This window comes from Balaenoptera borealis (assembly GCF_965194805.1).
Source record: "Balaenoptera borealis genome assembly, chromosome: 13".
In the NCBI taxonomy this organism is placed as follows: domain Eukaryota; kingdom Metazoa; phylum Chordata; class Mammalia; order Artiodactyla; family Balaenopteridae; genus Balaenoptera; species Balaenoptera borealis.
Window position 1 is genome coordinate 96545525 of NC_138870.1, and position 13388 is coordinate 96558912.

The following is a 13388-nucleotide window of genomic DNA, read 5'->3' on the forward strand; positions in this document are numbered from 1 at the left end:
CATTATACAGTTATAAAGGGGGAATTCCCTGGTGGTCCAGTAGTTAGGACTCTGTGCTTCCGCTGCAGGCAACACGGGTTCGATCCCTGTTTGGGGAACTAAGATCCCACATGCTGTGACGCTCGGCCAAAGGGAAAAAAAAGAAAAACCACAATAATTATAAAGGACTTGTAAGGAATGACATAGTATTGCTATCTAGTCTGGGGATAGGAAGGTTGCAAATAGAACATCTTGGGTTTGTTCTTTTTGAAAATACAGTTGACCCTTGAACAACACGGGGTTAGGGGAACTAACCCTCCTTGCAGTCAAAAGCCTATGCATCTCTCTTTTCATTGGTCCTCGATGTGTCTGCTGTCCAACCAATCACAGTTCATGTGGCACTGTAGTATTTCTTGAACAAAGTTCACGTGTAAGGACCCACAGAGTTCAAACCTGTGCTGTTTGAGGATCAACTGTAATTGCTGATGAGCTATTGACAGTGAATCCAGCTGTAGCCCTATCTTTGAACTTTGTAATTTTTCCATTTCACACACATTTTTATTGGCATTGTGCTAGTAACAGTACTTTTATGTGGGTTGCTGGAACTATACTATACAATTTAGGAGGTGGTAGTATTCTCATTTTACAGAAGAGGAAAACAGTCCCAGAAAGGTTAAGTGATCTGTTCCAGGCTGAATAGAAAATCCCTGATCTGAATTCAAATCTAGGCAGTCTGGCTCAGAATCCTATGTACTTGGTGCTGGGGCCTCCCAGGTCCTCTGTATAAATACATAATCTTCCACCTGTTAACCAGGGAAGAATAGTCACTTGTCAGTAAAGAAAACTTGTACTTAAGATTAGGGTTAGGGTTCTTCATATTGTGGAGTCTAGTTTTTACAAATTAAATCGGAAAGTGTCTCGGGCTTTTTCTGAATCAAGTCCTACTTGGTGAGTATTTTGTCTGGATTTTTGAAGTGAGAGGTCTGGCCAAAGCACAGTATGTCTCTAAAAGATGACTTATGGTGGTAGTGAATTCCTTCCAAAGCAGCATCGTACTAAACTTCACTTTTTTTAATGTACATAATTACAGAATTCAGACAGATGAAATTTATGTATGGAGTTTTCCATTTTTAATATTTGGTTAAACAAAATACATCTTTTGTAAACAAACCCAGCACAAGGCCAACAAAAAGGAATAAAAGCAAGAAAAACAAAAAGCCTAGGGTTGCCCCTTACTGGGCATCAGGGTCAGGCCTGCCCCCCTTTCTTAAAGGAAGTGGGGCTTTTTGCCCTTGGGCATCAGCATAGGTCCCTGTTCCTAAGCACCAGAATTGGATATGAACAGAGAAACCAGCCCTGAAATGTTTAAGCGTCTTTGCATATATCCCACTGGCTCATGGACTCCAAGTGCATGGGGACTCCTTTGAAGTGCCATTTGCACAGGCCCAAGCAGATTGGTGGCGAGGAGTTTCCTCCTCCTCCCAGGAAATGGCTTACGTCACTGACAGTGCCAGTGGACCCAAGGTCCTGCTTGTGACAATCAGCAAGGTTGGCTGTAACTTCTGGCTGGTGGTGGTTGGAATGTCATTGTGCAGGGGCGCAGAGCTCCCTGTGGTGCCAAGCAGGTCTGGTGTAGAAAATGGTGCAGAAGAGAATGCGGCCACTTGCTGAGAGGGTGTAATGCAGTAGCCGCTTGGTGGCCTCTGTTACTCAGCATAAAAAATGGCCTTGTTGGATTGAAGATACATGTGCAGAAAAAGTGCTGGTGTAAACATGCACTCCAGTCACAGTGGGGAGAAAGCCTCAGCTTCGTCCCGTTAAGCTTGCTCAGGCTGGACATGCAAGCCCCAGGCTGGCTCTGCTATTGGAGAGGTCTGGCCAGTGGGGCAGACCTCAGACCTGCCGAAACCACTGACCTGTGAGGGCTGGACAGGCCATCCTTGCCTGCCCGCCTGCCCTGAGACAACCACAGCCACTGTGGTGACAGGCGGTGTAGTATGACCCTTACTTCTCCTTTTGTTTTCCCAAGTTACGGGGAGAAAAGTGGCCTACAACTATTTAAAGAGGTAGGGGGCGGGTCCATTCTCAGTTGATCTGTAAAGGAAGCTACAGAGAGATGACAAAGCGTAACGCACATATCCACCCAACGTGAGGGCTCTGCTTCTTGTCACTGTAGTGACTCCAAGCCTAGGACTTCTACCCATTCTAGCTGCTCCAAGTCTCTGAAGGCTTATCTTCCCAATACTTTCCTTGCCCAACTCTGTCTCAAACTAGAATTTGATGTCAAAGGCAGTCTTATTTTTTTCCTGATTTTTGCCAGAGTGGGTCAGCTGGGAAAACTGCCCTTTTGCCTATCTTGTGCCCCAAAGCCTCCTAAACCGATGCAATGCAGTGAGGTGGGAGGGACGATGCTGGAGTGAGGTGGACAGGCTGCCCATGCCTGCCCCAGCCTGGTCCTGGCCGCATCCTCTTAGGAATCTAGCTCACCCTGTCACACTAGAACATCGCAGGATTCAACCACCCGGCATGGAATATTAGACAACTTTTCATCATAAAACTCCAAGGATGGCCATAAACCACTCTTAAAAACGGGGTAAGGGCGGCATTAAGGGTTGGAGACAGCATGCTGTACTGCTGCTGCAGTTTTGGAGATGGTTTCCTGAGAGGCCTTTTTGCTCTAAGTCCTTCAAACCTGTCACATGGGCTTTGCCTGTACTGTGTCTTCAGACCCACTGATTGCCAGGAAAGGGGAAGTGGAGGCAGCATCTCCAGGTGAGTCAGAGCAGCAGTGAACTCCAGCAGAGCCTCTGGCAAGTCCTCAGAGAAACGGGGAAATAAGCTAAGACCCACCTTTCTTTCTCCTCTCTTAAATAAAACAAAAGTCTTCCATAGCTTGCCCTAAGCACACAGAGCTCCTACTTTCCTTTCCCAGAACAAGTAACGCTGGTTGGTTCTGTAACAGTCCACACGTCTGTCCTATTGCACTGTCAAATCTGAGGGGAAAAACCCGATGAGATGTTTGGGGACATGGCAAGGGCAGACCCACTATAGAGGCCACAGCACATCACAGAGGATTTCGGGGGTTGAGGTGAGGGAAGGCTGGGTAGAACTGTGTTACACATCAGCCCTCCAACTCTGATGGGCCTCCACCTCTTCTGGTACCACCAGCAGGAGTTCACAGTTCTTTCCTCGCAAATGATGTTTTAGAAATTTCCTACAGGAAAAAAGGGTAGATGAAAGAGAAAATGAAAATACTAGTAAAACTGCAAACTCCAGTCTTGGGGCCACGTGTTCGCCAGACAGGACCCTTGTTATTTATACCCTTGGCTGCCCTAAACACTCTAGTAGTGATCTGTTCTTGGAGGAGTCCACATTTGGTTACCCCTCAGTCTGTCCAGTTAAATTTCCAATCTGAATTTTTGCTCATCCTCATGTGTTACTGCCAACAGTAGCCAGTTCTGTGAGGAACAGAGCCCAGAGTACTCTAAAGGACTTCTAATTGTAAAAAAAAAAAAAAAAAGAAGAAGAAGAATAAAGAGTTTCCTCTTTGGTTCCAGGGAAATTTAGCCCCCTCTGGCCCAAATGTTTGCCTTCCTTTCACTGAACTGGCAGCTATACTGTCAAGTTGGAGAACGTTACAATGCCAGTCCCGCCAGACTAGAAAGCCAGCATCCCAGGTAATGGGACTTCTCTACCAACAGGATTTAATATCTTCCTGGGCCATCAAAGATTCAGGTCTTTGAAGTCTGAAACCCTATGATTCTAAGTAACAATAAGGAGAGGATCCAAGGAGCTAGGAATTTCATTTCCTTTGTCCAAAGATAAGCTCAACTTGCCACTACGTCAGCCACACAGGTACCTGAGCTCGCCCTCGCCTCCAATCCATTCGGGCATCTTCAGTTTGGAGTCGAGGTTGTAGTAGGCACCTCCCACCTCTCGAACACAGATCCAATGCTGCCTTTTGAGTGGCAACTTCAGTGGACCCCAACACAGGCTGGAGGGCAGATTCATGATGAAGCCCATAACGTTAGTGAGAGCAATGGCGCCGACATCCCTGCAGAACAGAAACGGTGTCAGGCTCTGCAGCAGCCAACTCCCCAGGATTCCCCAGCTGTAACACCACCACTGGCCACCTCCCCAGCTGAGTGCCAGTTCTCATCAAGTCAAGCCTGGTTCAGTTACCTGCGCTTGTCCCACCAAACAGCTTCATAGCCTTTGGTTTGAAGTGCTGCCATAATGACGTTCACATCGTAGTTCCCATTTCCCAGCATGCTCTTCTTGTGGGGGGTCACCATGGTGTTTGGAGACAACCTGCAAATGTGAAAGGAGGAAAGCTGAGACTTGCTGGTCAACCTAACCCCTCCTGGCCCTGCACTGGCAGGGACAAAAGAGCACTTTACACCACTGCCCCTGGAAGCTTGTTTCCTCCCATTCAAATAAATGTAACGAGTTTTTACCAAAGTATTTTGAAGTCTGGGCTCCTGCTGCCCTAGGGATTACCTTTCCATTTATGAAAAACGATAATTCAGTAGCGGTGGGGCCTATCTGCCTGCCGTTTAGAAAGTGTGTCTCCAGTGAATTCAATGGATACAGAGAATGTTCCATGAAGGAGTCTCATCTATGAAATCCCCGGTCTTCCCATTTCTGCTGTCTTCTTCCTTGCTGATCTTCCTGCCTTGATACAGCCTTTTTTTTAACATTAAAAATAGTATTTGATATTTTGATTGCATGGGTAGCATTTCTTACTCTTATTTCTTACACTTTAAATGCTTTCTATTTAAGGCTTGCATACTTGGTAATCATCAATCATTAAATACTCAAAGGCCTACAGGGGCTCAGACAGGTAAGATAAATGTATGAACTGGGGCCACATAAGGCAATAAAAAGTAGTAAGGCCCATATTAAACTGAAATTCATGAACTACCTAAAGGTATTCTGAATATACACGTGTGTAAAATACCTGAATTAAAAAAAAAAACCAAACACAAATTGGAAAAAATTTTTGTACCAGATAAACAAAACTCAACTGCAGTCTGGTTTGCTCACTGGCTTTAAGCCATCTTTGCCCAGGCCTCTTTAGCCACTCCTCCATCTCATGACAAGGTCAGTTCGGAAGGCATTCCCAATCCTATTAATTTGCTTTCATAGGCTGCGCAGGCCAGGACCTGAGGAAAGGCCACCTTGAAGGAAGGGGCGGCATGCCTTTCACCTCTGTGTGAAGGCGAGGAAGGGAAATGTCGTGAGTTCCTCAGGAATAAAAGTGGAGAGCGGATGTCTAGGAGGTTGCTGAATGCCATCTCCAGAAGAGAATCAGATCTTTAGGTCAACTCTAAAAACTTAAGAAATCTTATACTCTATATACAGCAACCATACTGATATTTTTCCAACATAAAACATACTCTTGCCACTACTTAAACCCTCCAAGGCTCCCAAAGCACTTAAATATGATCTAAACTACTTCCTCTGGCCTGCAAGGCCCTTAGGATTCTGCTGACCTCATCCCTACCTCTTAGCACAAACACCTTCTCTCTGCTATCTGAACACACAAAGCTCTTTCTCACTTGAGGGCCTCTGCACTCACTGTTTCCGCTGTCTGGAATCCTCTTCCCCTAGATCTCCACTTGGTCTGCTCCTCATTTTTTGGGTCTCAAGTGTTATTGCCCTAGAGACCTTTTCTGACCCCCCAACCTTACGTTTCTCCCAGTCATTTCCTCTTACATCCACCTGCTTTAATTTAATTACAGCTCGTGTTACTACTGGACGTGTTTTCTGACTTGTGTGTTTTTCCACACTAGAATGACAGCAGGGGCCTTCTCTACCCATCACCAGACCTCAAAGAATACCTGGCACGTGATAGGTGCTCAAGGGACGTTTGTTGAAACGTTTTCCATGTTTATTTTGTTTTCCCTCTCTCTTGCCCTGTAAATATTAGCGGACCCTTAAAATAATAAGGGCTTATATGCTAGCCTCCAGAGTTAGCAAAGAAGGGGATCTGAGGACACTAAACTCCACTCTGCAACCAAACTTTGTTCTACCTGTGAAAATAAATACCGTTTAGTGAAAACTTCTCTGCCACGCCTGATGACAGATGCTTCCATATATGTATCTCATTTAATCCTCACAATAAACCTATAAGAAGCTATGAATTATTACCATTTTATGGGTTTAGAAACAGAAGTTTGGTGATTTAAAATGACTAGCCCGTGATCACTTCCCTTATAAAGGACAGAACTAGGATTCAAACTCGGGTTTGTTTGAATCCAAAGTTCTGCTTGCTGTCTTACGGCAAGGACTCATGAATCAGAGTGGCTGGTGGCACTGGGCTGATAAGAGGAAAGGCCAGCTGAATCCCTTGGCCTGGGCCTAAAATGTAGCTTAATAGGACAAAGGCTCTCAGTGGGTTCTTGGGCACTTGGATTAAATGAGAAAGCATATGAAAGTCTATCTGAAGATATATCAAGTTCCTCTCCCTTCACCAACTTTTCAGTAGCTTCTCAATACCTTCAGAGAAGTCTCCAGCCAGTAGAGGCATGAAGGTTCCAGCAAAGAAACTGCTGAGTCTTCCACCTCTTTCACCATCTAACTCCCTACCAGGCTCAAACCTTAGTGCTGCGTTTCCCCCCAGTGTGCTCCTCAGAGGATCACAGAGGCATTTAATACAATAGCTGAATGAATCAAGTAAACAGGTCTCCTATAGGTTTTCTTGAAGCCCCTAACATGCTAATATTTACCTTGAGTCTTGGGGAGAGGGTGTACAAAAGGTTTCAGTTCCCAAACTGGTTTGACCACACATTTTTTCTGCGGTGCACCTTCTAGGACTAGTGTTCCAAGTGTCTCTTCTCCTTGTCCTACATATTCAATCTCAGATTCAAATCCTTGCCTGTCTATTCCTACTATCTCTCCCCTAACTGGAGGCCCCTCACCTCACACCTGGATTTTTAAAAAATTTTTTAAATCTTTTGGCTGCACCATGTGACATGTGGGATCTTAGTTCCCTGACCAGGCATCGAACCCTCGTCCCCTGTATTGGAAGTGTGGAGTCTTAACCACTGGACCGCCAGAGAAGTCCCACACCTGGATTTTTTGAAACAGGTTCCTAAATTGACCTCCTTGCTTCCAAATGCTCCTTCCACCTATTCAGCCTTTATGTTCCTGCCACCTTCACCAAGGTATCATTTCACTCACTTACATAAGAACTGTCAGTGGAGCCAGTTGCCTGGTTGGCCAACTCCAACCCTCCCAGCCCCACTTGACCTGCTGTTTCCCTTTCATTGGGCTTAGTGTACTTCAGGCACCATGACCACGTGGCCTCTCTTCTTTTATCCTAGTTCCTGTTTCAAGCTAAATCCTAAAGCTTCTTCAAGCTCAACCTGACATCCTACCTCTTCCATGGAATCCTTCCTGGCTCCAGTGCAGTAGAAAAAGGAGGGAGATCAGGAGGACCACACACATCTGAGTTCACATCCAAGCAGCATCAATATCAATTCTGAGATTTAATCTCCATGCCTGTGAGCTTCTCTGTAAAAATGGGAATGATTCCTATCTTATAGGACCATTGAAGAATTCATTTATTTTATACATGTCCAACAAAATAGTAAATTCCCAAAGCAAAGGGGATGACTCATCTCCTCTCTATCTCTCACAGCTGGGCAATGGCAACTGCATAACCATGTGTTTGTCAAACCAATCAATATAGGAAATGCTAAGAATGGTTTCCATCTCACTCCTAGAAGAGCGGCCATTTGAATAAGTGGGATCCATCCAGTGTGCCCATTATACCAGTGCTTGTTTTTACTTTGACAATAATCAAGTGCCCACTGTGTTAGCTATTTTTATGAGATTTATCACTTAATCCTTCCAACAAACTTGAGATAGAAATTAACCCCATAGTGTAAGTAAGGAAGCTGAGGTACAAAGAGGTTATGGTGACTTGTACAGTCATATACAGCTACTGAGTGGCAGAGGTAGGATTCCACCTCTAAACCTAAAGCTACAATGAACAGTCTCCTGGATATTTCAACACACTGATCCCACTGAATTCCATGGGAATTCTACTCTGTCCCAGTGGAATGTCTTCTTGGGACTCCTCGGCAAACTCCTATTCAGGACTGTCTTAATTATTTCCACGGAAATTCTGGACTATACGCTAGCCTCTCATTTTTGTCACCATAGGCAGAGGTTAGAGCCACAAGATTTGAAGTGATTTACAACTGAGAAGATGGGTTCTCGTCCAGGTCTCTCCACTGATGTCTGTGCCCTCAGTTAAGTCTCTGGTCCTCTCTTGTAGTTACCACTGTGTCTGGCTAAGGTGATGTTTCAGGTTTGAATGAAAAGGAGATGTGGAAACATTTCATCAAGATTCCTTTTTTCCCTTAATTTTTTCCTTTTTATAAGTTCTGAGGTGTGACCTTAGAAAATATGGCTCAGAACTTCCTAATGTGTTTTTAAATTATTAAATACATAAAGCACAGATTAAATACATAAAGCACAGATCACAGCGCCAGGCACAAAAGTACTCTGTAGGTGTTGGCGATGACGACGACGAGGAAGACTCTGCCTGGCCCCTGGATGAGAAAATTTAAATCTCTAGAGGTTAACACTCAACAACACCTTTTCTCAGTTTACAACCACCATATCTTTAAATGTGGCTCCTTCCTTTAAATGTGTGCTCAGGGACTTTTTAATGGGGAGGCAGGAGGGCTTCTCTGTGGTAGAGGATGTTCACCAGTATCTATAGTCTCTTATAGTCTGACCTTTTCTCCAATTTCAGTTGTTCATCCTTTTAAAACCAATGATCTCTTTGCTATCACTGCAATCGTGACCACTATCTTCAAATCCTGGACTGAGCCTGTCACACCTGACTCCTCTCTTCCCTGTTCCTGTGTTGCTGCCGAGTCATTAGCTTAGTCCTGTCTACATTCCTATTCATTTCTATTCCAACCATGAGTCATCTCATACCCACAACTGCATTGAAACTCCACCCTGCTTGTGTATTTCTTCTGTCTGGCTAAAATTCAACTTCTAGGATGAACCTCCTCTCAACAAATGACATTAATCAAAAATTTTGTCCCATTTCTACCATTCATCAGCCACATCTTCAAAAAAGCATAGAACTTAAGATGTGGGAATTAAAAATTATCTAGTTAACATTACTGCCAACATTACTCTTCTTTTCTGTTAAAATCCAAATAGATTATCTTTTTCCCTTTAGACTGCTCTGAATTCCATGGTTCTAAATTCACTTAAGTCTTTTCTCAAGGCCAGGTCAATGGACAGTTCTAAGATGTACTTCTCAGCAGCTGAGTCTTGTTCAGCTTGTTTTCTTTACAGTGTGTAGTGGTGCCTGGCATACTGAAGGCAGCTAGTAAATGTTTGTTTAAAAAATTCTATCTCCTCTCCCTCACCTCTCCTCCCTTTGTTTTTTCCTCTCATCCCTTTCACACTTCTTTGTTTCTATTTATCCACACAGAATCTTCCCATATTAAATACTCCATATGGAATTCCACCTCTGGAGTGGTAGGGTACATATATTCTCATATGTACTGGTCTGCTGTTACTCTGAGGTGGATCTTTACATTGTGCTGATAGGTACCTGGGGGAATGTAGTACAACTTGCTAAAGCTTCAAAAGCCAAGAATAGAACTTTGGTTCCATGTGAGTGTTTAGCAAATATTTAGCATTCTTTCATTCAGGGAAAACACAGCTGAAAGAGTCCTGCTATTATCCACAAACAGCTCATAGCCCACATCTTCAAACCCAGGCCCAACTTTCCAGCAGGGTGAACAGCTACTGATGATGCAATTGCTCTAGACGCCTTCCCAATACTCAGGAAGTAGCAGAGCAGATAGGAAAGCAGGCCCTCCATTCACAAAGCTTGGGACCAAATCCTACAACTAACAGCTCTGTGAACTCTGTTCCCTCATCTGGAAAGATGAAAGATAACAGGATCTACCTTTTTTTTTTTTTTTTTGGCCGCACAGCAAGTGGGATGTTATCCCCCTGACCAGGGATCCAACCGGTGACCCCTGCAGTGGAAGTGCAGAGTCTTAACCACTGCACCGCCAAGGAAGTCCCAGGATCTACCCTTAAGATTGGTGTCAGGAGTGAATTAACACAAGGAAAGCACTCAGAACAGTGCTTTGCACAGAGCTGAGTGTTCATCTGTGTTAGTGATCATCATCATGTCAGATCCAGGCCAAATTTAGAGAAGTGGAAAACTTCTGAATGGACACACCGAATCTTGGAATTGACATTTACTAGTGAGTGAAACTGGGCAAATTGCTTAAATGGAACCCTAGTTTCCTAGGATCACTACTGATAAGGTTGTTGCAGGACTATTACAGAGTACCAAGTACCAAGCACATTCAAGGATTCACTGTCAGTCTTTTTCTTCTCCCTAGACTTCGATTAGGAAATAATCTGCAAATATCCAATTCGGAGTAGAAGATATATTAATGGCTGGCCAAAAGGAAGCAGTCTAGTGGACTGGCCTCCTTTCTACTTTCAGTTACATGACCTAGCAATCTGAGACAAATTATCTCACCTCCTAGGGCCCTATTTCCTGAGAAGAGTTAATTCTACTTGCCAGATGATGGCCATGATGCAAAGGACACATCTGCCCTGCTAAGGCATTACTATGGTTATTACTGGCACTGGAAAATAATTACTCTCATTACAATTTTGTCAGCACACTGGGATTAACATTCTTTTAAGAGAGGGCCTATGGTTCTTTCAGGGTAAGTGGTCCATACCTATGCTTCATAAATCACCCCAAATAGGTTGTTCCCAGCTGTAATTCAGGCCCTCTGGGGCAATCATTTCATCTCTGAATGGAGTCAGAGAAGGGTCTTCTGGAACTGCCAATATACATTGCTTGAAGAATTCTTGGGCTTTCTCTGCACTGAGAATTGAGCTGGATAACTCTTTATAAGCTGGAGTAGTGAGACAGGCTCACTGTCAAAAGTTGCTATGGACAGCACACATGCTGAACCAGCCACTGCAGAACCATTTCTCATACCCTTTGAGAGAAGAATTTTAGAACATCAAAGCTGACAGAAGAAAGCTGAACTTCTATCAACCTGTCCGGTAGCATTTGGAAAGTGGATAAGAAAGGCCCTCTAGAATGAAGTAGAAAGGAGAGGGGACCTAGAGTCAGCTTCAAATCACAGCTTTGCTACTTAGAAGCTATTTGGACAAATTACCTGACCTTTCTTTCTGTTTCTTTATCAGTAAAATAGAGACAGTAAATCTACTGTTAGGAGAGCTACACAAAACACCATATGAAGAGCACCAAGGCCAGCACATGGCCTCGCAGAAAAGCTGAGCACTGTGTATATACCCTTCTTATGGAACCCACTACACTCCAACTCTGATGACAGGTGACTGTGTACATATCTTGTCCCCCTTCTAGCCTCTAAACTCCTTGGGGGCAGGACTTGAGAGGCATTAACTGCACAGTGGTCAACAGCACAGCAACAACAAACCTGGATTCAAGCCTGGCTTCATCTCTTGTTATGGTACCTTGGGCAAATTACTGAACTTCTCTGAGCCCTGTCTTCATCCATAAAATGGAAATGACAACACAGGTTCCAATGGATTGTAGAGGGGATCACTTGAGATAACACCACTGAGGCTCTTAGCAGGGTGCCCAGGCCACTGTAAGTGCTCAGTAAGTGGTCCTGATTATTCTCTTTCCCATTCCTGTGTCCCTTATACCTGCTAACAGCATTTAGCTAACAATCCCTGTTGGTTTGAAGGTTTATGCAGCAGAGACGTTGCCCCACGCACAGAAATTCAAAAAGACCACAAAAGTATAGAGACACCAAGAAGGAGGCCCCCTACCTCTGGAAAATCTCTTGCAGCGTTTCCCGGGTGAAGGCATTGCTGTCCTGGAAGACGTTATTGAGGGCGTGCAGAGCACAAAGTTCCCTGCGCTGTTTCTCATGGTAGATTTGTAGGGGTGCAGCCTGGGGCAGCTCCAATGATTCGGATTTGGCCTTGTCTCCTTTCCATGGCACGCAACTCATGTTTTTCGTTTTAGGTTCCAGAGAGGGCTAAAAACACCCCACTCTTCCCTCCTGAGGAGGAATATAAGCTTCTCAGTCTTTTCAGGATTCCTGAGGTCTACCTTATTTTCTGGTGTCCATGATTTATGCTTTGTCACGGGGAGAAAAGGTTGTAATCAAAAGGAAAAATAATCCCCCTCCTCTCAAAAGAAAGATAACTTTTGGATTTAGTGTATTTTGCCACCACTGTCGAAGTGCAGAAGTTTTAAAAAATCATATAAAATCTAAGACCTTGTTTTCCTTCTCCCACCCTCCTCTTCTACCCCTTCCAAAAAAACACGATTTTCTTGCTGTATTTTCCTTTCTGCAAATGCCAACCAGGCCTCAAGGCAGGAGGACCGAACGGAGTCGGTCACATCGCTCCTTTTCTTCCATTTCTTTGGAACCACAACGCCACTGACTCAGGAGACAAGGCCTAGGTGGTGGATAAAACGCAAATTTCGAGCAGCTAGCGAGGGCCGGCCAGCGTGGGATCGCGGGCCCTGCTGGGGCGTCGGGAGAGTCTCTCCATCCTCTCGGGTACGGTGGGACCCCGCGGGGCCGAGGCCGGCGCAGCTCCCTCGGAAAGCGCGGACTCTCACCCTCTCGCCGCGGCCCTACGGGGGAGACAACTCCTGTCAGCTCCGGCGGTCGGGCGGGCCGCCGCAGAGGACCAGGCTGCCCAGGGAAGCTGCGCGGCGGGTCCGGCCCCAGCCCCAGCCCCAAGGAAGGTCCTGCACTGCGACGGGCAGGCCCGCGAGGGGTGGGGCCGGACAATTCGTCTCGCCCTCGGGGGCCCGGGCCCACCCAGCTCGCCGCCCCCACCCCAACCTCCCCGCCCGTCACGTGAGTGCAAGCCGAGGCGCCCTCCCGCCGCTCCCCTAACCTTGCCCCCGCCCGGTCCCCCGCGCCGCCGGGACAGCTTGCGGACGCGCCGCCGGTCGCCCCCTCACCGCTGCACGCCGCCACCTGGAGCTGCGGGCCGCCACCTGGGCCGCGCTCGGGCGGGCGAGCGAGCGCGCGCACCTGAGCCCGACGTCAGCGGCCCCAGCCCGGCGCGTGCTCCGAAAACGCCCTCCTTCGCCGTCCCAACTCCCGCCCCGCCGCGGCGTCCCCTCTGACGTCGGCCTGACGTCAGCGGCGCCGGCTTTGGGGCCGCGGCCGCCGTGCGTCTGTTTCACGGGTGCAGGCTGCGTTGGGCCCCCTGGCGGTGTGGGGTGGGTAGCCCGGCGGCGGCTGCAGCGGCGTCTCGCCGCAGGTAGAGCTAGTGCCCGGCTCCTCGGCTGGTGCCCGGATCCTCTGCTCTCTCCCTCCGGGGCTGGGCAGGCCGGGCGGCCGGCGGGAGTCCCGCCCCGATGCCTGTCC

The 13388-nt window shown here is 46.5% G+C and overlaps 1 protein-coding gene across 3 annotated transcripts; it reads right to left on the reverse strand.

The window, feature by feature from the left end:
• Positions 1 to 1081: 1081 nt before the first annotated feature.
• JOSD1 (Josephin domain containing 1) lies at positions 1082 to 13372 on the reverse strand. Of its 3 annotated transcripts, none has more exons than XM_082352827.1 (5): positions 13050 to 13372; positions 11821 to 12640; positions 4162 to 4290; positions 3839 to 4033; positions 1082 to 3193 (listed from the first exon to the last, which is right to left on the reverse strand). In XM_082352827.1, exons 2-5 carry the CDS (start codon positions 12003 to 12005, stop codon positions 3094 to 3096), a joined length of 609 nt encoding a protein of 202 aa, XP_082208953.1. In that variant the 5' UTR covers positions 12006 to 12640; positions 13050 to 13372; the 3' UTR covers positions 1082 to 3093. The 3 variants fall into 3 exon arrangements, with proteins under 3 accessions (XP_082208953.1, XP_082208952.1, XP_082208954.1); XM_082352826.1 differs by having other exon boundaries at positions 12977 to 13372; XM_082352828.1 differs by lacking the exon at positions 13050 to 13372 and adding an exon at positions 5007 to 5190 and having other exon boundaries at positions 11821 to 11958.
• Between the last annotated feature and the right edge of the window lie 16 nt (positions 13373 to 13388).